Source organism: Colius striatus, chromosome 10, assembly GCF_028858725.1.
Source record: "Colius striatus isolate bColStr4 chromosome 10, bColStr4.1.hap1, whole genome shotgun sequence".
Taxonomy (NCBI): Eukaryota; Metazoa; Chordata; class Aves; order Coliiformes; family Coliidae; genus Colius; species Colius striatus.
In genome coordinates, this window is record NC_084768.1 from 30351643 (window position 1) to 30376462 (window position 24820).

General features: G+C 48.0%; 2 protein-coding genes and 6 non-coding genes across 9 annotated transcripts; 3 read left to right on the forward strand and 5 right to left on the reverse strand.

Moving 5' to 3' along the window:
• Positions 1–353: 353 nt before the first annotated feature.
• On the reverse strand, positions 354–4750 carry RPS8 (ribosomal protein S8). Its single transcript, XM_062004008.1, has 6 exons — positions 4647–4750; positions 3917–4023; positions 3437–3536; positions 2217–2392; positions 1190–1319; positions 354–513 (listed from the first exon to the last, which is right to left on the reverse strand). The coding sequence occupies exons 1-6, from the start codon at positions 4648–4650 to the stop codon at positions 404–406; spliced, it is 627 nt and encodes a 208-aa protein (XP_061859992.1). The 5' UTR covers positions 4651–4750; the 3' UTR covers positions 354–403.
• Positions 706–777, reverse strand: LOC133626318 (small nucleolar RNA SNORD38). Its single transcript, XR_009819406.1, has one exon. It is a non-coding gene; the product is annotated as a small nucleolar RNA SNORD38 (small nucleolar RNA).
• On the reverse strand, positions 1883–1955 carry LOC133626317 (small nucleolar RNA SNORD38). The gene has a single exon (XR_009819405.1). It is a non-coding gene; the product is annotated as a small nucleolar RNA SNORD38 (small nucleolar RNA).
• LOC133626319 (small nucleolar RNA SNORD46) lies at positions 3628–3731 on the reverse strand. Its single transcript, XR_009819407.1, has one exon. It is a non-coding gene; the product is annotated as a small nucleolar RNA SNORD46 (small nucleolar RNA).
• On the reverse strand, positions 4090–4174 carry LOC133626316 (small nucleolar RNA SNORD55/SNORD39). Its single transcript, XR_009819404.1, has one exon. It is a non-coding gene; the product is annotated as a small nucleolar RNA SNORD55/SNORD39 (small nucleolar RNA).
• Positions 4751–5192: 442 nt separating the features above from the next.
• LOC133626311 (U5 spliceosomal RNA) lies at positions 5193–5307 on the forward strand. Its single transcript, XR_009819399.1, has one exon. It is a non-coding gene; the product is annotated as a U5 spliceosomal RNA (small nuclear RNA).
• Positions 5308–6036: 729 nt separating this feature from the next.
• Positions 6037–6151, forward strand: LOC133626322 (U5 spliceosomal RNA). Its single transcript, XR_009819410.1, has one exon. It is a non-coding gene; the product is annotated as a U5 spliceosomal RNA (small nuclear RNA).
• Positions 6152–6472: 321 nt separating this feature from the next.
• Positions 6473–24294, forward strand: KIF2C (kinesin family member 2C). Of its 2 annotated transcripts, XM_062003670.1 has the most exons (21): positions 6473–6581; positions 6699–6793; positions 8558–8662; positions 8870–8918; positions 10413–10529; positions 11280–11396; positions 11778–11878; positions 12121–12216; positions 13366–13420; positions 13505–13667; positions 13906–13996; positions 15582–15645; positions 16738–16829; positions 17067–17209; positions 18622–18826; positions 19236–19346; positions 19809–19876; positions 21242–21353; positions 21430–21543; positions 21901–22027; positions 23797–24294. In XM_062003670.1, the coding sequence occupies exons 1-21, from the start codon at positions 6518–6520 to the stop codon at positions 23865–23867; spliced, it is 2160 nt and encodes a 719-aa protein (XP_061859654.1). In that variant the 5' UTR covers positions 6473–6517; the 3' UTR covers positions 23868–24294. The 2 variants fall into 2 exon arrangements, with proteins under 2 accessions (XP_061859654.1, XP_061859655.1); XM_062003671.1 differs by lacking the exon at positions 10413–10529.
• The last annotated feature ends 526 nt before the right edge of the window (positions 24295–24820 follow it).

Below are 24820 nucleotides of genomic sequence, written 5' to 3' on the forward strand. Positions count from 1 at the left end.
CCCCAGACCTCACTCCCAGATCCCAAATGCAGCATGTGCAGATCCAACATCACAGGAGAAGGGAGACGTGCACAACTGGAGGTGGACATTTGCACTCTCTTCCTGCTCACAGAGTTCCAGTACTGGAAGCTCTGCACACGAGCCAAGTTTTGTCCCATCATACCCACTAAATCACTGTCCTAGAACCCAGGGAGCTGTTCTAGCTGAGAGCATGTGTGGTCAGAGCTTGCCTGGAGACACAAAAGTACTTGGGGATTCCAGGAGATCCTTCTTCAATCACACCTTACAGGCAGGAGCAGCTACACAAACCCCCTCACCCTGCATGCACAAATGAGTACACTGGAGCCTCTCACTGGAATAGACTCTTGGGTTTTATTCGTTGTCTCAGCAGAATAGTTTTGATTCATTTGCCTTTTCTGGCCTTGATCTTCCTCAAGTAGAACTCCAATTCCTTGCCCTCCAACACGTAGCCGTCGGCTCGGCCACACTGTCCAGGTCTGGAGGCAATGCAGGCTGCAAGGAGAAGTCATCCAGTTACAGATATCTTAGTAGCTCACTACCCCACTACACAGACAACTGCCCTGCAAAAGCACAGAGGAGTAACTGACAGGAAGAGACACACCAGTCTGTGTGCTGCCTTCAGCACATCCCCCTAAGGTACTGTGCTCTTGAACCTGCTCTGCTGGGCTGAGGCCCTGATGAAGTCCTCTTCAGATCTCCAAACTGTCATCGCTCAAATTCAGTAGCAGAACTGGACAAAGGTCTCATCACCAGAAGACTTCAGAACACTCAACTATTTGCCAGAGCTTGGAACTGGTCAAACCTGTGACACGTCTGTAGGTCATTTTCCTGACACACAGTGCAGCCCACGGGTCTTTGCTCCTTTTGCAAGGCTTGAGCCCCATTATTTTTCTCCAAGGCCAATCAGGAATGATCAACCCCAGAAGCCTGTCTGGGACATGTACCAATTCAAGCTCCAGAGATATATTCTCCCTTCCTGCCACAAGTGGGGTATCTCCAGGGAAGGTAAAAGTTCCCTTTAAGATGCAGAAACACTCCTGCAGGAAGCTAACACTCACCCTGCAGTTAGCTTTATCACAGTGAGATGAACTTCAAACCATTCCAAGACCAACACTTTCATTTGCTCTGGCACCCTGTTTGTGCCCCAGCTTCCTTCCCAGGGACTCACCAAGTAGCTTTCCTTGCTGGAACTGCTCCTCAAGAATATTTGCTATCTTGGCAAACTTCTTTCGCTCATCATATTTCTTCTGGATCTTCTTGGAACGTTTCTTGTTCAAGATTTCCTCCTCCTCGGGAGTCTAAAAACAAGGCCACAAGGTTAAGCATACAGCCACCTTCTGCTAGTGCACATGCTCTTCACTAACATCAAGGAGACCCTGGTATTCTCAGCACTGTATTGCCCAGGTCACACCTTCATGAGGTACAAATACCACAGATCCAGGTGCTGTGGTTCACTTTTGAGGCCAAGAAATGCAACCGAAAACAAAGCACAGTGCCCCAGGCAGGGCTGCTCCCTGCCCAACAAACTGCAAAGGCTTCCTTGGTCAGACTCCTCCTCAGAAAAACAAAAGTGATCACCCTTTCCCTCTCCAGAGCTAAGGAGAGCACTCAGATGTGGTACAAGTCCAGGCACACAGTGCTCAGTTCACACTGCTTTGCTTTGAATGCAAGGAGACGACCTTAAGCCGAGTGCTACACATTGGGGTTTCAATATCTTCCAGTAGCTTGTTGTTTGGATCTTAAAACTAAAGGCAATAGGTCTGAACAGTTTCAAAACACTTAAAAAACATGCTGGAGTTCAATTAGCAACCAGGCTCCTCACAGCAATCGCTCCCCAGCACAAAGGCCCAACCTGCAAAGTCTTCCTCAGCATCTTACGGTGTCATCGCTCTCCCTTCAGTAGCAGAACTGGACAAAGGTATCATCATTAGAAGACCACAGAGATCAACAGGCAGGTCCTTGTGCACAAAGGGGTGAGATGCCTCAGAGAGAGCTTGGTGGTACTCAACGCTTCATCAGTAGACTCAGACCTATCCTGGGAGCTCACAGGAATGCAGCCCAACCAGCCAATGTTATCCCTGCTGGGGCCTCTGCCCTGTTCTGGCAGGTATCAACCTCTCCTGATGGCTCACTGCCCCTAGCCAGCCTGTACTCCGTGCAGGGAGTCCCAATGACAGTGATAAGGTCAGACATACCAGTTTAGCCCCCTTCTTGCGTCCGAGGGGCAGGGCATAGTGGGCTTCATACCACTGCCGGTACGGGGTGCTGTCCACCAGCACGATGCAGTTCTTCACCAGGGTCTTGGTCCGCACCAGCTCGTTGTTGGAGGCGTTGTAGACGACATCGATGATCCTGGTCTTGCGAGTGCAGCCTTCCAAAAGAAAGAGTATGATTCAAACCCACAGTGATCTGACAGCTGAGAATACAGCCCACAGCACCTCACACTCATCACACCATCAGATGTCCCCCAGCACTCTGTTTAATTTAACTAAGAGATACATCTGATTTTCATCAGTCCAACTTTCTGCTGCTAGGACAAACATGATTCATCTCTGGTGAAAACCTGGGATCTGTGGCTTTGCTGAACTCATCACAAATAAGGCTCAAAAATAAACTTCTGGACTGGAAGATGCCCACTAACGTTGCACCCAGGGCTCAATCTTGTATGCACTCCCTAAAGTTACTGAATTAAGCCATGCTGAAGGGGACTGTTCTGCAACACATACCAGAAAACATTTTTTATGGGTAAATCAAGAGGGGGAGATGCTGTTTTCACCCTTCAAGACTCACCTGAGGCATTCAATCTTAGCTGCTGGATTTGATTGTTCAGTTGAATTAACAGAGAACAGGCCCAGGTTCAAGTTGTGTGATTTTTCAGAGAAAACTCACATTGCTCAGGGTAAACACTACAAACTCCCGTCTCACTTCTGTGCTTCCCACTTTTCCTTAGTGGAGGAGTATGAAGCACACTGCATGTGCTAAGGATTCTTCTGAGCAGGCATGGTCCCTGGACAAAACCCTCAATACCTTACTCTCTTGTACAGCATCACGTAGCTCTCAGTAAGCGTTCAATCACTAAAAAGTTGCAGTCATGAAGAACTACCCATATTTAGGTTATATGTACCTGTAGTTCTCCCTCAGTAAAAGGTAATGTCAGCATATCACTCAGGGTAACTATGACACTCCAATCACTGTGAACCTAGCAGACATCCAAGTCTCCTAAGGCCACATAAGGTCAAAGTTATCATCACAATGTATGCTCCTTCAGAACCAGCACTGCAAGCTCCATTCATGTCCAACCCCAGCCTAAAAGTCCATGCCTGCATCATCCCTCTAACTCTGAAGCAGCACTAGGAATCAGCAGAGCTGTAAAAGGCTTTTCCCTTCCAACGCATCAGGCTTACGACGTGCTCACATTCCGATCCCCAGGAGAAGTTGCCAACATCCAACCGAAGGGCACGGTACTTCTTATTTCCACCACGAACCCTCACTGTGTGAATCCGGCGTGGGCCAATCTACAGTGAGAAACAAACACCAGAGAGTCGGTGCTGCTGGAAACACTGCACAGCTCCTGCAGCAGCCTGACAATTCCTAAGCTCAAAGGCAACATGGTCAGTGTAACTATGACAAAACCCAGCACTGGCAGATACTGTAAAGGACCAGAACGGTCTGTTGTATCTACCTAAGGTGAAAATGTCATCATTCCAATTGCCTCTTACTGCCAAAAACCCCAATCGCTGTTTTCTGCACGCTTAGAGGAAAAATACCTTTTAGAGAAGCAGTGACAGATATTTAACTATTCACAAAACACAGCATATATTTAAGCCTCTAACAGCACATAAGCAGCATCTAGTTTGAAAACACAACTACTGACCACCCTCTCCAAACCACCCACCTTGGTGTTAGCAGGAGGTCGCCCCAACTCATACTTTCTCTTCTTGTGGTAGGGCTTCCTCTTGCCCCCAGTCTTGCGTCGCTTATGCCAGTTGTCCCTGGAGATACCTGTATGAGGAGCAGCGTGGTTAGAGGTTGGCACTGAGCCTACCTGGCCATGGCAGGGCAGAGCTCTGAGTCCTCAGTTCTCCAAGGTTGATATCCGCACAGTGCACTCAGCCTTATGCAGCAGTCAGAGAAGTTTCATCACTGATACTCAGATCCACCTCGACCACCTTGTTTCCAGCAGGGCTAGACACAAGGCCTATCCCCCCGGCATACCCCACCTCCCAGGTCTCCCAAAAGGCCCCAGCGACCAGCCAAGTCTCACAAGGCCACTGCCACCCCATCCGTCCTGCTGAGTCACCAGAAAAAAGCCGTCCCACCTCATTCGCAGGATTCCCTGCAGAAAACGCCGAGGGCGAGCCCAGCGTTCGGGAACGGCTGGAAGGCACGGCAAGGCCAGGCCGTCCGCACACACCGCCATCATCACCCTCCCCCGTGTCGCCATGTTGGGCCTGGACACCCTTCCCCCGCCAGCGACTCGGCGCCGTCGCGGCCGCCCCTAATGGCGGAGCGAGGATGCCGGCAGCACCCTGCGCTGTCACCCAGTAAGGGGCAGGGGCGCGCAGCGGAGGCGCAGCGAGCGGATGGCGGCGGATGGCGTCCGGGCCCACAGCAACCCTACTCACCCATGATGCGGCCCTGGCGCAAAGAGGCGGGGCGGGGCCTCACGGGGCGGTTTGGCGCGGAGAGCTCTCGCGAGCTGATGACGTCACCGCGCCGCCAGGGCGGACCGCGTGCTGTTGCCTAGCGACACGGCGGCGGCGGGGGGCGATGGCGGCCGGGGGCGGCGGCGGCGGCGGGGGGGGGCGATGGCGGCCGGGGGCGGCGGCGGCGGGGCTGAGCCTCGGCGGGTGTCAGCAGCCCCGGGCTCCAGCCCGCCCGCCCGGGAGGCAGGCAGAGAGCGGACCAAGGTCGCCTCATTGGCATACATCTTATTAGTATTCATCTCATTTGCATACCCAGAGTGCCCCGCGGCACGGCGGCACGGCCCCGGTAACGCGTCCTCCGCCGCCGCCGCCGCTCACCGGGCCGCGGAGCTGTGCGCGGGAGCACCTTCACGTGCGCCGCCTGGGGCCGGCCCGGAGCGGCGGGAGCGGCGGGAGCGGCGTGGATCGCCGTGTGCGACAGAGCGACAGCTGCGGGCCGGGACGTTTGGGAGCGGCAGCAGCCGCATACTCTGGTTTCTCTTCAGATCGCATAAATCTTTCGCCTTTTACTAAAGATTTCCGTGGAGAGGAACAGGCACGAGTGTCGAATAATTTTTTGAGGCTCCATTTTGGTGGAGCTACTTTTTACCTGGTGAAAAACAGAGCTGTGATGAGTGGGGTTGTTTACGTCGCAGTGCGCTGTGTCTGTGCGTCTTTGTGCATGCGGCGCAAGGGCCGACGGCCTCTGCACGGTCGGGGGCGAGTAGGGATGTCGTGTTTGTACCCGCTTAGGTGCTTGTTGTCCTCGCGCGGCCCTATTTTGCCTCACTTCCACGCAGCCCGTCATTAGTGTCGTTCTGCTTTAAACTCCTTATATTTAAACCCACGAGTTTCTCCTCTTTGCTCTTCTAATCCCACCCTTTTTCCACCGCGTCTGCGGATGCTCCGTTGCCGAGGGAGGTTGAGCTATCACAGGGAGCCGGCAGCGCCGTGGGGATGCGGGTGCAGCAGAGCTGCCGAGGCACCGGCGCGCCCGGGGGGAGTGAGCTGAGCTCGGGCTGGCTGCTCGCACCCCGCTTCCTTTACGTGTGACATTAGCCGGCCCCTCAGTGGCACACGCGTCATTGGCACGTCGCTCATTAGCATGCGGCTGCTTTGCATGGCCAGGGTGCACCGCGGCTCCATCCCAGCCGCGCCGATCCCCGCCGGTGCCGGTGCCGCCCGGCCGTCGGTGTTCGCAGGGTTCGCGCCCCGCGGCGAGGCCGGACCGGAGCCGCGGGGCCGCGCGGGGCCGGGCGGACGGCGCTGCTCGCCCTGAGCTGTGCGGCGTGGGGCGGGCGGGCAGCGCGCCGGGGGCGGGCACAGGGGCATACTCTGGTTTCTCTTCATATCGCATAAATCTTTCGCCTTTTACTAAAGATTTCCGTGGAGAGGAACAGGCACGAGTGTCGAGTAATTTTTTGAGGCTCCATTTCGGTGGAGCTACTCTTTACTTAGTGAAAAACAGAGTGATGCTGTGCTTCCGACCCGCTACCTCGGCGGTCGCGGAGTTCCTTCTCCTTTCAAACAGACTGCTCACCCTGCGGCAAGTGGGGATGCACTGGGCATGCGCGCCGCTGCCCCGAACTACATCTCCCGGCATTCCCTTCTTCCTCAGAGGTCTCCTGCGCGCCGTCGTCCTGCGCAGAGCATGCGCAGTTGTAGTGTTTCCCCCCGCTCCCACCCTCTTTTCCCGGTAGGCCCCGCGGCACGCCGGGTTTAAATCCGCGGCGGTTGCTCAGCTTCGGTTACACGGCCGGACGGGACTAAGCGCAGCGGGTGTGAGACGGCTCCTCTCCTCCTGCCGCGACATGGACTCTCGCGTCTACCACCATATCTGCCCCGGCGTCCTCGTTAATATCCAGCGGAGCAATGGTGAGGGCTGTGCGGAGGGGAGCGGGATGCTCGCTGGGTTCCTCAGCTGCTGTGGGGCGGCGCCGCGGAGGTTCCCGGCCCCACGGCGGCCTGAGGCTCAATGCTGGCCTCTTCCAGGTATGATACACAAGGCGATAGTGAAGACGGTGAAGGCGGACCGGTCTTCCGTGACTGTGGAGTGGGTAGAAGACGTCTCCGTTAAGGGCAAGGAGGTGAGTGCTGGCCCTGTGTTCCCATAGTCCCCAGCGAAGGGAGGTCGTTTCCCCACCCCTTTCCCTCCCTCGTAGGCCTTGGTTGGGTGCGCGCCTCGGGAAGCCAAGAGTTTGTCAGGCACATCCCAACCACAGCTCTGTTACCCACCTCTATGATGTTGCAGCTGATTCTGTGCTTATTTTAATGTTGTAGTTCAAGTAATGACATAAATGTATGAAGGTAAGATAAGGCAGAGCTGTACCAAACCGGGGCTCCTACCCTTTCAGAGTGAGCAAGCGGGTGTCAGGCTCCCCGTGCTGCCTGCCCCTAGGTTTGAGGGCCCCTGAGTCTCAGGCTTCCCCACTCTATAGGCTTTTCATGTCTCTGGCGATGGCTTTCAGGCTTTGTTTAAGACTTCAGGTGCTGCTAACAAAGGCCCCGTTAGAAGGGCTTAGTTTGGTTTCCTGAATCTCTATGCTGTTGCAAATACAGTGTGAGATGAGATGTGGAAGAGTCTGGGGCATTTGAGGTCAATGCATCTGAGTTCTTGACACTTTAAAAATCTCCTTTGGTAACTGAGCAAACATGCCTGACCTGGTGGTTTCTCTGGAAACAGATATGCTGGAGTTCAGTTAAAATGTTAAAGTTGCTGTTGGTTGGTTCATTAAAACTGGTTCTTAGGCTATTTAAATGTGCAGGCTCAGGTAGAATTGCTGGCCATGGTACATGTAGGTGTTATGATGTCAAGTTTTTTTTGAAGATACTTCAAGATCCATCAGTTTCCTATAAATGTGACATATGTACACTTCATATTATCCTGACCACATATACATGTTTCTGAGATAATTTACTTTACCATTACATACTTACAGACTCATTATACATGAAATTTGATAGATTCATTCTCTTGACATTAGAATGTGGTATCTCTACACTTCACAGAGGTTCACCTGCTTGATTTTTGCCCTTTTGATTGACTCTTATTCAAGTAATTTAAAAGTTATTTGGGAATGCAACAGCTCCCTATAAGGATGCTTTCATTGCATTCTTAGGTAACTTCCAGTGCAAGCTGCTGCAATACTAGAGTTTTTTGTGTACATGTGCTTTCAACCTCATCTGCTTTCCAGCCCTCTGTTAGGGTTAGAAAAATTGACTTGGTAGAGTTGCTGCCTTTAGTGCTTGAGCCTGCCTGTGGCTGCCTGACCCCTGTCCCACCCCCTGCCCTTGGCTGCCTGTGCCAGGGCACTGCAGGATGAAGTGCAGACAGGATTATGACTTCAGGCAGCTGGCCCTAGGTGAAATCTCTTACAATAGCGAGTGAAAATGCAAGTGAACTGACTTGGGGATTAAATGCTGAATCGTTTGTTTCCTAAAGCCTAAGCAGCTCTTGAAGTTTATTTCAGTAAGTGCAGTCACAACAGCAGACACTTAATGCCCTCCTAGTGCTCAAGTCGCAGAGAAGCTGAGATTTACTGAGATTAGCAGTAAGAGATTAAAGCAGTTGATGCTAAATGTGCTCTATGGCACCTGCAGAGCTGCGTGGTGTTTGGCAGATGAGGGTAAATGGCTTAACTAGCACATTTCTTCTAGGATATTTGCACATACAAGACTACTCAAATGGAATATGAACTACTGTCTTGCCCTTCCAGGTAGTTTTAATGTTTGGCAGGCAGTGGGGCAGATTTGTTTGCCTGTACTGAAAGCCAAGGTTTAAAAAAAGGGAAAAAGCTATAAGTGGTAGCAGCAGTATTTCACTCTCTAAAATCCTGCCTTTGCTCTTGTAGGTTGGGATTGAGGATGTAATAAAAATAAATCCTGAGTTATCAGAAGAGCCACCTGTTGCAGACATGAAAGAGAACCTTCCTGTGCAAGAGAATGTAACTCTACAGGTAAGTGCTTTAAAGTGATTTAGTCTTTCCTTAAAGTGTCAACAGTATAGGTCTTGTTATAAATAATTCCCTCAGTCTTAAAGTTTGAGGTCTCTAACTTGTCTTTTCTGTCTTAGAGTTTGGTTAGAAATCCTTGTCATAGCAATGTTGTTGTTGTTGAAATGCTGTGCTATGTGTTTGCAGCTTACAGCATTCTTTGTTTTCCAGAAACAGACACGTAGAACAACCCTTTCAAGAATCCCAGCTCCCCCTAAAGGTGAGAAAATGTTCTTTTCTCTGCTGTAGCCCTGTGAAACAGTGGTGGTCTGTCACTGTAGCCATAATATTCTACATTAATGCATCATAAGGCTGCTCCCTCAAGCAATTTATTGAAGAGCATACTGTCTCAGACCAAGGTTTTGGACTCCTAAGTGCAGAAACTTTGTTGCCCTGTTCCTGTGAGATGGGGTTTGTTGACATGTTGCCCTTTTCTGCAGCATTATTCCTTGATAGTGCTTTAAATGTCACTAGGCAGTTAATGTGGCAGGGAGCGATGAAGTTTCATATGGAGTTTTGCAAATGCCACAAACCACAAAAGGTAGGTGGCAGTTATTAAGGTTAAAAGTGTCAAAATGAGTGTGGAAAGAGCAAGAACAAACTAGTGGTGACAAATGGATGTGTTCTCTTCAAACAGTCCCCCTAGACAAGAACTATGACTTTATTCTTGGAGATGCTTCAGGCCAGGCAGCCAAAGTGGCAGCTGCTGTGCTGCAGTTCCCTGATTGTGTGTTGGCACAATGTTTTGAACAAAAAGCCAGAAGGGAAGATAAGAGATATCAAAGTGTGGGATTGTGAAGGGATTGTTTTTTTTTGAGGTGTGAAGAGTTAGAAAACTCTCATGTTTTCTGCCTTCTTCTAGCTTATTAGGTGACTTTTGGCCTTTTGAATTGCAAGTGCCAACATTACAGGTCTATTGGTAACATGCTGAGGTTGAAGGGTTGCTAATATAATGGTTCTCTTCAGTGTATAGTTAGCCAGAACTTGTCCTTTTTCATCCAGCTGAGCTGTAAACAAAACACCTGGTCTTGTCTGGCTGCTTGTTCTATGTGGTGCAAAGCAGGGAAGCTGGTACCAGAAGACAACAGTACAATTTCCCTTGCGTCAGAGAGGCGGGAGTAGTCTAAGAAGCTTTGTGAGAAGTTGTTTTGTACTAGAGTATCCTGTTCTCCCTTCAATATGGAAAACTCCTTATAAATTTTGTGAATTGCCAAGTAAAATGACATGGTAAAGTCGTGACTGCCTCAAGGCAGGTCAGTTAATGGAGCTGGGTAGACAACTGCAGAGCTGTTTCCAAGCTACTGCTGCACACCACACACTCTGTGTGCAGGTGCTGTCATGGTGGGTGTGATGCTGCCCAGAACTTGTGGCCAGTTCTGCTGTCTGCAGTTAGCTCCTGTGAAGCTTGAGAAGACTGCCCAGTTCCCTGGCTTGTAACTTCCTCCTTCCTAAATATTAAGGTTCTGGAACTGCCATATGAGTGTTTCCTTAGTGGTATCTGGAAGTGCAAATCTGGGGTGAACTGATTTCTGTAGTGGTCCATTTCATGGTCACTTTTCACCCACCTGCATTGCTTTGTCCTGCACTTTGCTAATGAATCAGAGATCCAGAGAAGGATCCACATCTTGTCCAGCACTTTGTGAGCACTTGATTACTTCCAAATAGTCTGAATGTCTGAAGTGTGAAGCTGACCTTGAATTCCTTCTTGCCAAAGCTTTTCTTGGGCGGTCCAGGATATGTGCTGTCATAGAACCTCGGTGTGACCTCCAGGAAAATGAGATAAGATTGGATCCCTGTGCTACACAGACTAGAAACAATTTGTTGGTTCCTGGTGAGTGGAGAAAACCTGGTGAATTCTTACTGTGATGCAAGATGCTTTGTATCCGTTTAATTAGGTAAACTGCAAATCCCAGAGGGATGAGCATCCTCTACTCCTTCATACATGAAACAAGAGAGGCCTAGAGATCTGCCACTATGTAAATATCCAGGGCTCCTTCCTGAAGGGGCTCTCCAAGGACTTTGGAAACAATGTTGTTATATAATTATATGCTTCATTAGCCAGCCAGAGAGCTGGAATTGTATGTGGATGGGTGGATATGGTATCTGCTTAACAGCATAAGGTGACAGTCACAGGGCTAGAGCGGGAAGTGACTTGATACTGCTGACAACAAGCTCTGTAAGTATACTGGTAGGAGTTGTAGTGACACTGGTGGAGTAAAGCAAGAACTTCAGCCCAGTTGAATGATGAAATTCTAGTTATTTATCTTTGCTAGACTGACCTGTGAAGAGCTGAGGGCATGCCTTGTGTATTACGTTCTGCAAAGACCTTGAAATAAGAGGCTTGATACGAATTTCTCGTCTAGGTGGTGTTGTCTTGATTTGTGTCTTGGAGTGAAAGTTGGTGATGGGTGAAGGATTAAAATTCATATTTGCAGACTTGCCACAGATTTGAGCCAGTTCTCACTCCTGCCCCAGGATCACAGTTGAGGAATGTCTGTGGTCCATGAGGCTTTACCAATTACAACATTACTGTTGATCTTTGGGATCTAATTACTGTGTTTGGTCTGGCTTCTTCCTGCAGCTGGCTGCAACTGGGCTAGCAGGCCAAGCTGTGCTTCAGAAGCTGCACTGCCAAATGGAAACGAGAGTGCACAGGATCATCTGCATGCTGCTAGGACGAGCTTGCCCATGAACCAAGGTACCAGAGAGCTGTGAGTAAGAAAGGACTCACCAGGCAGCAGTGCATCACTCTGGGATTGCTGCTTTGAAAAGTTGGTTTTGGCAGTAAGGCTGAATATCTGGAGTATTTTTGTTCCAACTATGCCATTCTGTTCCTGCAGTATCACCTCAGAAATGCTGCCTCTGCTTTAGAGTGCTAGTGTGACTTCCTAAACAGTTTCTGTGGTAGGTGGTTCTGGTTTGGGAAGGAAGTGTTGTGAAATTCATTACTATCTTTCCAAAGAGGATTGTTTCCTGTGCAAGCCACTCTATCAGCCACCTGGAAAAGTCTTAATGTCTGTATTGGGCTTAAAAACTAGTATGAAAATTTAATCCAAGGAAATGTTCTTACTTTATCTAGTTCAGAGAAGATCTAACATTGTGAAAGAGATGGAGAAAATGAAAAACAAGAGAGAAGAAAAGAGAGCTCAAAACAGCGAAGTCAGGACAAAACGTGCACAGGTGGAGTACTCTGCAATACACCAGGGAGGGGCAATTCTATAGGGCAGGGTATCACAGTAGCTGAGACCAAACCAGGCTTTGTTCTTGTGAAGGTGTACATAAGGATGGACTAACTCTAGCTGCAGAAAATTCTGAACCTTGTGAAATGTTTCTGACTGCGTACAGCTGCTTGTTTAGTAGGCTCTGAGGCTTTTTGGCTGTAACACGTTAATTACCTTCCCATCCATGGTTTTCCCATGCAGGAGTTTGACAGCAGCTGTCCAAACTGGGAGTTTGCACGGATGATTGAGGAATTCAGAGCAACTTTAGACTGCCAGCCAATATCTTTAACTGATCCTGTAAGTAATTACTGAGGCTGCTGACTGCAGTCTGTACACAGACTTCTTTATTTTGCACTGAAGATTTTAGCATGTGAGCAATTTGGTGCATCACTGCACCTTGACAATCCTCTGAGCCTATTCTGATCTTGAGGCATTTGGTGACATGTGTGAGGTCACTTCCCTCCCCTCTTTGGGACTAACCTGCCTTGTGTTGCTTTGCATATGTCACTAGCAAAGAGCTTGCACTTGGACATGTTGCAGGTGCAATGATTGATGTGGGGACATTGGTGTTTTTCAGAGCCTACTGCATAGTAGGTGAACTGCTTGTAGGTATGGGTATCAGATAAAACAGACTGCTGCCCTATAACAGGAAGTATTATCATATGTAAGTTGTATAGGAAGTAACCTTAAACTATGCCAAAAAGCAGAGGGGCAAAAGTAGAGTTCAAAAACTAGAAAGACCAGGCTCAGCTGAGGCCCTTTGGCAATTATGGAGGAAGTGTTGCTTAATACCTGACAAAGAGTAGTCCTTGTCCACCAAAAGCTTTGTTATGGTGCAGCACTGAAGTTCAAACTAGGAACTCTGTTAGAACACCAGATGGGTTGTTTGCCTGCATCCCATGGGGCTGAGAACCAGCTGCTTGTGTCCATGTCGCTGTGTGACAGAAGAAGAGTTTGTCACCTGCTTTCTGCCGCACCCAATGGAATAAGCATGTTCTGACACTCAACTGACGTTGTGTAGCTGTGCTGCACGAAGAGCTGAACTTGCTGCATCCATCAAGAGCTCCAGGTCAAATGAGAATAGTGGTTTGCCTAAATTTGACCATAGTTGCAGTACTTAATCACAGCTATTGCTGGGAAGCTGGCCAAGGATTGAACTTTTTACTGATTTTGATACAGAAAGTGCCCCAAATATTGTGTAGCATAGCAGCATTTCCACCCAACATGCTGGAGCACCCTACACAGTGTTTGTTTGTAGTGTTTCTTTTGCACTGAATGGACTTCAAGACTTACATCCCTGCTTCAGCAGGTCTGATCAGTAGCAGAGGCAACTCTGACCAGCATCCAGAAAAGTAGATGTGAGGGAGCATGGACTCTCTTTCAGTAATAACTAAGTAGGTGTGATTGTGATTGGGAAATAATTATTACTTGCTTTCATACTTCTAGCCAGAAGAACATAAGATTTGTGTCTGTGTGAGGAAGCGCCCTCTCAATAAACAAGGTGAGTGTGCTGACAAGGCAGCTCTCTGGCAGCAGTTTGATGTTGGTTATCCTTGTTACAACTGAGGGTCTTTTCTGTCAACAGAACTTCTGAAAAAGGAGTGTGATGTGATCACTGTTCCAAGCAAGTGTGTCTTGCTGGTGCACGAGCCAAAGCAGAAACTGGACCTCACAAAATACTTGGAAACCCAAGCGTTTAGATTTGACTTTTCATTTGATGAATTCTCTTCTAACGAAATGGTGTACAGGTAATGCCTTCTGCTCACTGGGAGCAACTGTCAAGATAAAAGGAGGGAAAGAAACTGCCACCTGAAATGTTAAAATCATTTTTGAAGGAAACCAAACGACTGAGAAGTCTAAAGCTTATTTTTGGCAAACCCTTGCTGATTTCCAAAGGACTTGCTTTTATTTCCCTTTTTAAGGAAAACTAATGAAGCAAGATGTGAAATACTTGCCTTAACTGTCTTTTACCTTCTGAACATCCAGGTTCACTGCCAGACCTCTCGTAGAGACCATCTTTGAGGGTGGGAGGGCGACATGCTTTGCCTATGGCCAGACAGGCAGTGGCAAGACCCACGTAAGTTTCTTGCTCCAGTCTCAAATTTTCTAGCTTTACCTAAAGTATTTTACAGCTCCTTGATGTTGATAACGAATAGGGTTGTATATGGAGTTTGGATCTTGGGTTTATTGTCTTAAAGCCACTATATTGCCAGTTGTTGATCTTCTTTTTCTGTAGTTTTCCATATTAATGGGTTTCCTTTGAGTAAAATATCACTGAAGTCCTTCCCACCTGGCTTTTTAAAGACTTAGGATGTCCTGACATGTTAGCAGTGTAGCCATGACTAACACTTACCTCCAGTCTGCAAAGTGGGTATATTAGCCTCCATTTGAGACAAAGGCTGTTGTTTGTACCTTTGTTTTGAGCTTGGAGGCATTCCAAAGGCTTCAGAGGTTGTAAAAGAACAAGCCTTTTTTTGCACATAAGTACTGAAGTGATCTGGTGTTGCTTATGAAGTGGGCAAATCAGTGTGTTCACCAACTACTCCTTTCAGGCTACTTGTTGCAGTTTCAAGAGACATGAAGATTGTGTTTTCTGCCTCCAAGGTTGTCCACTCTAAATTATCAACAACTATGTTGTCTTTGTAACTTCTTTTCTTTTGGAAAGACAGTGGGAAACCCTCCTCTCTCACAGGATGCTAGAGGAGTGAAATCTGCTGTCTTGTTCTGTGAGAAGCCTTTGCCTCAAACCACAGGGATCTGGACTAGGCTAGGTTAGCGGGCAAGTTTGAGTGATCAGACAGTTACTGTCATTCCAATCTTAGAGGCAGGTTTTTCAACTAGGATCTCCTATCCTTAGTGCTATGCAGTGAGCTGTAGATCTCTTCCATTAATCCAGAAGGAAATTTGGCAAGTTTTAAAAGTTTGGACATAGGCTGGGCCAATAAGAGTGGGCTGTGCTCACTGGAATGGGCAGACAAACCTGCTCACCTCAGCATCATTACAGGAATACAACTGTAAGGCACTAAAAGTGTAGACAATGAAGTTACTTTGCTTGCAGAAAGTGCAGAACTAGTGTGAGGACAATAGCTGTGCCTTGAGACAGGAGTGCTGCCTGTTAAATTCAGGTAGATTGAGCATGTGCCATGGGACTGAGCTGTTTTACATCAGAGTCAATCATTTAAAAGTGGTAGAGCAAGTCACCAGGATAGCACCAACTGAAGACTTTGTTGGGATTAAAGGTGCCTTGGTCAAAGGAGTTAGATATTGTCTGTGTTTTGGTATCACACATGAGCTTCTGCAAGTAGCAGTGAAAATGTTACTCAGCCCATGTCCTAAAAAAATGACGCTTTGTTCCCTCTGACCAGAGGCTCTTTGGTTGCACTGTCGAGGCAGTGTATTTCCTCTTGAAGGAACAACTGCTTTGCCTCTGTGCTGCAGAGCCTCACAGGCATTCACCTGCTGTTTTGCATAGTCTAGATCTGCTCTCTGAACTGATAGGGAAGCAGCAAACTGATTTTTATCCCGAATTGCACCGTGTTCGAATCATCCCACTGACATCCACACGTATAGATGGTAACTTCCTAGCGTGTTCTTGGGGCTATCAACAGGGAGCCTGACTTGTCTGTACCACACCTTGACCTTCTGGCCTTTTTCCTTCACAGACTATGGGTGGAGATTTCTCTGGGAGAGCACCGAATGCTTCAAAGGGAATCTATGCTTTTGCATGTAAGTTGGTCATTCTTTTGATAGCAAAATTAAGTTAGTACTTGTTTTTCTTACCTAGATAAGATCAGGAGTAGTGTGGTTGTTTAAGGTGTTTCCAGTAAAAGATACATGAAGTATTTGTGTTTTCGGTAACAAGTAATGGTATTTGTTGCTGGAGGTATGATTGCTTTTTCATGTTTCACAAAACATTTCCCATCCAGCCTGTAAGTTTCTCAATCCACACTTAACTCACCAGAAGATACTTGGTTTTGAGGTTAAGATATGGCATATTTTCTACCTTGGCATTTGCTGTGCTGAACCATTTTGATTCTTCTGCTTTGCTTTTGCCTCAGACCAGGGATGGTGTCTGAAAATACCTGACTCAAATGCAACACAATCCTACCTGGTTTTGATAGAAAGCATGTGAATGTATGCAGTTTCTTCCTGTTAGCATTAGATGCAAACACCTTAACATATCCAAAATGATTTTAGAAAACAGATGCTTAGAAGCCCCTCCTTGATAGACTGACTAGAAAGCACCACAAATCCTGACCTCCTCTGCCTTCCTTTAGAAAGACATATTGTGAAACTGGTCTGCAGTAAGGCAGCTGAAGCAAGTAACTGTGTGCTAGTCGCTGAAAATAAGTTGTGACCAGCCCTGAAGGAAAAATCTTTGCTTTTCAGCTCCAAGCCTAAAGCCTAATTGTGAAAAGCTGCACTGGGTTGACTAATCTGGTATCCTGTCTCCAAACTGCAGCAATGCAGATGCTGAGGGATGTGTATTTCCTATGCTTCCCACAAGCAGCACTTGAAACACAAACACATGCCTCTTTCAGGCCTGTTCAAAATGATCCCCTGGGATGGCAAGGGCTGCAGTTGGCAGGTGGCATTAGAAGTCACTTCCTTATCCCCTGTGATTTCAGTCCCTGGATGAAGCAGCTGCTGAAGCTGTTCTCCACATGTTAACACAGCACTAACTGTTGCATCAGCCTTTGTTTAGGATGATTGTTATTCAGCTGCTAGACACTGCGTTATGGCTGCACAACATTTGAAAGCAGACCAAGTAGCAAGAAGAACATCTTAGTTAACTACATTTCTGCCTTTCCTCACCAGCCCAAGATGTCTTCCTCCTTCTAAACCAGCCCAGGTACAAGAATCGGCACCTGGAAGTCTATGTAACTTTCTTTGAAATATACAATGGCAAGGTAAGACTCTTTGTTTTTCTAAATCTTGACCTGACTTGGCTGAATGTTTTGGAAGTAGCTGAATGAAATGTACCAGTTTCTGTAGTTCTGTATAGTCTGTTGTTCTTGCTGTCCTTGGAATTGGGTTGGAAGGCTGTGTTGAAGTTGCTGTTGCTTTCTAGCTTTCTAGAAAGACAATGCAAAATACTTAAAGGAGACTTTGTTTGGATTTGCCCCAATCTTGTTGCCTGAATACAGGTGTTTGATCTCTTGAACAAGAAGGCAAAGCTACGAGTTCTGGAGGATGGCAAGCAGCAGGTCCAGGTTGTTGGTCTCCAAGAAAGACAAGTTGCCTGTGCTGAGGATGTCACCAAAATGATTGAGATGGGCAGTGCCTACAGGTTTGGTGCCTTAAAATTAATAAGGAGTCATGTCTTGGTGTATCTACATGTCTAGAAAAAACACATCATGTCTGCAGCTGGTGCTTCGAGACCTACTGTTCCCACTAATAGGCAGGCAGTGAGCAGCACCTCTGCATGAATACAAGCTGATTACAGGATAAAGGGCTACAGCAGGGATGGGTTTAGCCTGCTTCCATAGAGAAGGGCAGAGTTCATGGTTTATATGGAAATAATCACATGGGTAGATGGCTGCCATGGTGCCACAGCTAAACTGAGCAGTCTAGCTGCCTTCTAGAAGTAGCAGCTAGTTTACAGGAGGACAAGTAGCTCCCTGTGGGCTCCTAAGGTCAAGGGAGAGCAGCTGGCACCAACTTACAGCTGCAAAAATGCTTTGGCTTAACTGCAGCGTGGATGAGCTATTCCAATGGCAACAATGCTGCATGTCATTCAAGGATCTTGTCTAAAGAATCCTTGAGAACAGGTGCCAGGGGGCAGCTGAGGGCTTGGCTCCTCATCCCAGCAGGAAGGCTGTGGTTGGGGCAACTCTGCTGTCATACTGGTTTCTTTATTTAAGAGATGAAAATCTGTATTACCAAATCTTAAATGCCTCAGTGAAGTTGCAACCACTATGGAGACACGACTAGGCAAATGAGAACACCTTGGCTTCTCTATTACCCTGCACATGCAGATATGCACATCCTGAAAGCTCATTTAGCACTACTGCTTTTTTTTGGCTGACAGTTCAGCCAAGAGCTGTTTAACAATTTGGACTCCTGCCTTCAGAACAGCCTCCTTCCCTTTCCCCCAGCAGTAGGGATGCAGATGAGTCAGTGAACCTGCCAGCCTTCCCAGGGAATAAATGATAGTCAAGTTCCCAGGAAGGCTTATGGTAACTTGTAGAACTCCAGCTGTGTCCTGCAGTGCTGGGGCAGGTGCAGCTGCACAGCAGAGGTGAAGTGCCGGGTTGGTGTGGCTGGAGAAGGGAATTTGGGGTAGCTAGCACAGCTAATGCTGTTCAGTAGGGAGCTTGGCTGAGCTTACTGGGTAATGGCAGATACATTAGGAGAATGATATGTGGGCTGCTCTGAGGCAGGGAGATGCAGTGCTGAAGGGTATGTCTGCCAGCTCCAAATGCTTGTAAGGCATTAGCAGTCAGAAGCATCCCTGTGTAGCCAGGCAGATTAAACAGCCTTAAACTTTTACAACTGGGGCACAGGTTCATCTTTCTCACAGCAGTCCTGTGCTTTATCACAGGTAATTCCACAGCTCGTGCAAACTTGAGGTATTTAACGTATGAGAGAACTGGGGAGGTTAAACAACTCAACTGAACAGCTGCAGGTGTTGTCTAGTGCTGCTGGGCCCTGTTGTATCTGCTGTGACCGTGCCAAGGCTCACTTGCCTCTCTGCTGTAGGACATCTGGGCAGACGTTTGCCAACACCAGCTCTTCGCGCTCACACGCCTGCTTCCAAATCCTGCTGCGCTGCAGAGGGAAACTGCTGGGCAAGTTTTCCTTGGTGGATCTGGCAGGAAATGAGAGAGGTGCAGACACAGCTAATGCTGATCGGCAGACACGAATGGAAGGGGCAGAAATCAATAAGAGCTTGCTGGCTTTGAAGGTGAGCTCTGAGAGAAAAGGGTGCTAATAAGCACATGGGTTCTGTTCACCTCTGGGGTCATCTGCTCTGTTTCTTTCCAGTGCAAAGATCCTAGTTCAGTATGTTAACAACCCTGACAGTGGCTTGTGCTTCCACTTAGAATGTCTTCAGGAAAGCAGTGCACTCTTCTCAGGCCAGAATCTGGTACAGCCATTTCAAGCACCATTCAAGTTGTCTTTTTTACATATAATGCATCTACCAGCTGTCAGATGCCTGGAGTGTATTTAAAATGCTATGAAGTACTTACAGAGCAGTGGAGATGACCATTCTCCAGCCTGTTGGGTTTACCAGCAATTGATGGTTGATAAACAGCTCTGCAAGCTGAGATGAGATGCAGATATTGCATTCATGAGACCTTTTATTTCCTTAGGAATGTATCCGAGCTTTAGGACAGAACAAATCCCACACTCCTTTCCGGGAGAGCAAGCTGACCCAAGTGCTGAGAGACTCTTTCATAGGATCAAACTCAAGGACTTGTATGGTGAGTGTGCACGTGGCACAAACATGTACACTGCTCATGGGCTCTGCAATGTGACCAAGTAGCTGCATACTCTAGAGTGAGGGCACTTTGAAGTCAGCTTCTGTTCTCTTCCCTTCACCCATGGTGATGGAGATCAAAAACTACTGAGCTTTCACCAGCCCCAACAGAAGCAGGGCTGCAGAAGTCTCTCTGGTACAGGGAGAGCTGAGCTTGGTGTGCTCTGAGGGCTCTGCTTCCTGTGGAAGGTGCAGCACAGTGGGTGGACACTGGCCATAGGAAGGCTGGACATGGCCACTGGCATGTCCCACACTTTTCTTTTTAGAAAAGTGCATCTGACAATGTCTCAACTCTGTCTGCCCCTTTGCTCTAATGTGTTGCAGCTGCCTGGTGAGATCTGAAAGGGCATTAACGTGAGCAAGAGTCAGGTGTGGGAGTCACTGAGGTATTCTGTTCTGTTTGCAGATAGCAATGATTTCTCCAGGCATGAGTTCCTGTGAGTACACCTTAAACACGCTGAGATACGCTGACAGGTAATGGCCCTTCTCACCTGGGGATTCTAGTCTTGCTGCTAAAGCTGTTTTGGCTGCTTTTGTTCTGACCTTTGGAATCTGAAGTTCTCTTGTTATTGGTTATAATGACAATTAGGAGGTTGCTTGTTAGGAGCAAACTAACCTGGATGTTCCTTGTGCAAGACAGAGATTGGATAAAGCCCTGTTTCTGGGGTGCTCTGGGTCCCATGTGAAAGTGGTGTGCTAAGAATGTGTCCCTGGCTCACCCCTACAGATGATACAAAGCACTTGGTGTTCTTGATGGGCATCAGTATTAACTAACAGGATAGGGCACCTTGGAGACCTTGGGTGAAATCTGAAGGGTGTGGGGAACATAAAGGCCTCTAAGATGGTGGAGAGTGTGTTTTGAGTGTCCTGGGGTTGACCTTGGGTACCTGCAGGTACTGAGCCTCAGTCTCTGGGAGTTTTTGATACTTGGAGCCTTGGTGACAGAGCAGTAAGTGCCTCTTGGTCTCTGCTTCACATGCCTCTCCACCTGTCTGGTGAGCTGCCAGTAAAAAGGCAACTGACTTTTGTCATGTGTGAACAAGATGACACTTGCACGTCTCAGACTTGGTAGGTTTCCTTCATTCATTTCATAAGGTGCTGCTGGGCTCCTTCCTGGGAAGCATTCCATTCTGAAAGGCTGTATGGGAATTCTTGTCCTAAGCCTTCAGGAACACAGATTTGGTTCTGGATTGAAGCTGCTGCTTTTTTCTTGTGGTGGACAGTCATTCCTGCTCACCTGCAAGTACAGGATAAGTGCAACATCTGATGTAATGTGCTTCAGTGAGATTCTAGACTTGAGTTGGGCCCATTGGCTTCTTAGGATGTCCAAAGGGGCAAGAGGCTGAAACTCACTGCAAATATGAAGTAGACACTAGTAACTGGAATTAAATGCCCAGCTGGTATGTGACATCTACCTCCAGTACCATGGCATCAGCTTTTATCCTTGTAGACCTATGCTGGCACAGGGGATCTCTACAAAAAAGCAGCCTTATTAGTTTTCTTTCCACATAACTCTTAGTTGCTCATGACAGATCAAGCTGACATGTGGAAGGCAGCTCCTGTGAAAGGGGTTGCTGGAAATTAGTGTTGTGTACTTGCAGAGTTCTATCCAGGAGAGGCCCAAGATTGGGAAAGGAGACAAACATCTCTCAGCTTTCCTTCCCACAGCTCTCCAGGGTTTCTGCCCATGTGAGTTTGTGCTGGGGGTGGTAATGTGCAACTTAAGTGTAGCTGAATGTTTCTTGCGTAGCACAAATGGACTGCAGTGGCTGTTTTGGGACACTGCAGCCCAGAAACTACTGGAAGAAGAGTGTGAGTGACAAACAACTCTTGTTGTAGAGTGAAAGAGCTCAGCCCTCATGGATCTGTCAAAGCAGAGAACCAGATGGAGGTGGAAACTGAGAACAAGGAAGCAGAGACCAGTGGAGAAGGCTCAGAACTTCAATACAATGTAAGTGTGTGTGGTGGGCTGAATGGATCTCAAAGCTGGCGACAACTTCCTGCTCTTAATTGACTGTTTCTTGCAGCTCTCCAAGATTGAGGAGGAAGATGGCTCTATCCAAATGCTCGACTTAGAGGTGATAACTCAGATTGACAGCCTGGAGGAGAAGTTTGTAGAACAACTTAGAGATGTGAGACAGGTATGTGGAAGGGGTGAGGTCTGCTTGGGCTGCCTTTGCCGTGTCGATGGCAGCTTGCCTTCCTTGAGCCAAGTGCTGCTGGGCAGGCTGGGGGCTGTACTGATCTACACTTGATGGTACTTTTTCCTCAGTGCCAACCAGTGGTTTCCTGCCCAGCTGGTTAAACTGGGGTGTTTCCCTGCTTATGGCCAGCTGGTCCCCCTTCCCCTAGAACTAGCAACCTCTGCGAGCTGCTAAGGAGCACTGGCTGGTGTGCTTGCAGAAGCTGGGCTCTCTTGATTGGTGTGGCAGATTTGAAGAAACTAATTGAATTCCCAGAAAGGCAATTTCTCATCTCTGTTATCCCTGTAAATACAGAAACAGATATCTGAAGTTGACTACATCTTGGGAATGAGGGAGCGAGTGGACTATGACCTCGAGACCCTTGTGAGCGGAGCTAAGCAGTTGGTAGAAGAAAGCATCAAGAACTGGCTTAGTGTCAAAGGTATGTTACTGCCTGTCTCTGACTAGCACTGTCACTCATCAAAGACCTGAAAGTAGCATAGCACACCTGAGGGGATTTGGACACCCAGTTCTTTGGCATAGGTTATGGTTTGGATCACTTTTTCCTCAGGACAGATCAAAAATCTCCTGCTGTCTGCACTTTCCAAAGTAAAATTTTGCCTATAACTTCTACTTGCTTTGCACTGCCATACAAAACTGCCTTTGTTTGAGCAGAACATCAACAGAAGACACAAACTGCAGTCAGTTTGGCTAGTTAAGTGCTACAGTTTACCTTTTGCCTTGGCCAAAAAAAAACCCCAGACTTTGATAAACTGATGTGCCTGCAGTTTCCACTCCTGTTTTCATGGATATCTGACCTTAACACCCATCCACTTACAACAAGCATCTTCCAGGCATATGCTGAGGTGCCACATCTGCCAGCACTGTTTGGCATGCTTTTGCCTTAGTGTAGACAGTGATTAATGTGCATCAAAATCCCTCTGACTGTTCAGTTCTGAGCCAGTGAGGAGACTTGCCAGCTCTGCAGGAGGATGGCAGCCTGCTGCCTGCTCCCTGAGCGCTGCCTGCCCTCGTGCTGGTTGCACCAGTGGTGGAGGGGCAGCAAGAGAGGTACGTGGGCTTGGCTGACACCAGGTACACAACTTCCCCCCCAGCTGGCAGGGGGAAGCTACACTGGTAACTAATACTTGTCTGCCACTGCTACCATAACTGGGCCATTGATTGCCACTTCAGCCATTATAGCTGGCACAGCCTTCACCCCAAAAGGGTCAAGGGTTTGAGGTTTTATGAAGCTGGAAATTGTGGCATCAAAGCAAACTGTTAAGCTGATGTAGTAATGTCTGTCTTCCACAGCCCTGACTGTCCTTCCAGCTCAAATGCAGCCCAATAGCTGTATCCCTCTATTCACTGCATAGGGCTGGATGGAAGGTAGCAAATGCCCTGCTACCCTCTGCCTTACAAGCCAAGGAAATCTGGCTCTCTGGCATGGTCAGATTCGTGGCATTTCATTCATCAACTGCAGGCTTGAAACTGTTGAATGAGTAGAAATGAACAAATACAGCTGAAGGTCTCTATGGGGCCAGGCAGGTGTCCTAGTTTTGGCTGGGATGGAGTTAATTTTCTCCCTAGTAGCTGGTACAGTGCTGTGTTTGGGATTTACTGTGAGAGCAATGTTGGTAACACACTGAGGTTTTAGCTGTTGCTCAGCACTGCTTATCCTAAGTCAAGGACTTCCCAGCTTCTTGTGTTCTACTAGCAAGGAGGTGTACAAAGAGCTGGGAGGGAGCATGGCCAGGACAGCTGATCTGAACTAGCCTAAAGGCTGTTCCATGCCATAGGATGTCCTGTCCAGTACAAGAACTGGGGGAGTTGGTTGAGAAGGGTGAATCACAGCTCAGGCACCAGTCAGTGAGTGGGGAGCAGTTGCATTGTGCAGCATTTGGCTTTTCTTCAGTTTTATTTCTCTCTTACCTCCCTTTTCATTGCTATTATCTTTATCGTTTATTATATTTCATTTGAGTTACTAAACTGTTTCTATCCTAAGCCATGGGGTTTACTTTTTTCCTGCTCCCCACACCACTGGGAGGACAGGAGTGTGTGAGTGGCTGCCTGCTGCTTAGTTGCTCATGGGTTAAACCATGATTCTTCCCTGGGTGGCACTTGCAGAGCTCTGCTGAGAGGGACAGTGAGACTGGGGAGCTCAGCTTCCAGGTCAGTCACCACATCTGTCACTCCTGTCTTCCTTTACAGAAGCTGTGGATGCCCTGGCAGCTGCCATGCAACTGGGGGAAGAAGCCAACAAGCACCTGAGGCTGAAGTAAATACAGCTCAAAACCTGGTGCACAAGCAGTCTCCTCTTGTGTCGTGTCTGGTTGGTTGTGTCACTGTTTTAATTCTTCTAGAAGGTGTGTGGGTGACATGTGCTGAGAGCAGTGAACACTGTGGCCCCTCTGTCCTCAAGGCCCACTGTGGGGGTTTTCAGTGCTGGAAACACCCCTGCAAGGCTTGGGGAGGAGGACCCAGAGCTGTGTCTACCATCTGGCCCTTTGCTAGTGGCAATGGCAGGCTGTGATTGGACCAGACACACAGAGAGAGCTTTCTAGTGTACCTACACCTCTTCCACATGTGCTTGAACTGTTGCACATCTGTGGCAAGTCTGGCTTTTTCTACAAAAGAAGGGACTATGTGTACTTGTAAAAAAAATCTGTATTTTAAGAAGTTTGATAAATAAATGTTGATTCTCTTCTCTATCATGTATTTCTTGCTGACTTTGGCAGTCTTACAGCTCCCAAGGGCCAGCTGCTGCTGTAGACAGAGGGGGATCTCTGAAGTTTCTTTTTGAAGTGTTGACACTTGTAATGTCTCCCTCAAACTCACTCAAAGTGAATGTTGTCTCTTAATTTTGAGATCCTGCTGAGGGGAAGTTGCCTAGCAAGGGGGAAACTGGTTTAGAGGGTACCTACCCTGCACCTGAGCAAGGCTCCATGTGATACTGGGGAAGTAGGAAGAGCCCTGTGATGTTCCTCTGTACCACTGGAGTTTTCTTGGGCTTTGCAGCTCCCCCCAGGCTCTCAGTTCACTTTTTTTTCCCCCACATGTATTTCTAATGCTAACATGTCACATAAGAAATGTGTTCAGGACCCCACCACTCTCTATTTGAGGGCAGAAGGGCTAAGCTGACCCATGGCTGAGGTGCAGCGAAGGTGCTGCCATGGCCCTTGTGTGACACAAGGGGCCTCCTGCCCCCCTACAACCCATCCTCTGGGAAGGGAAG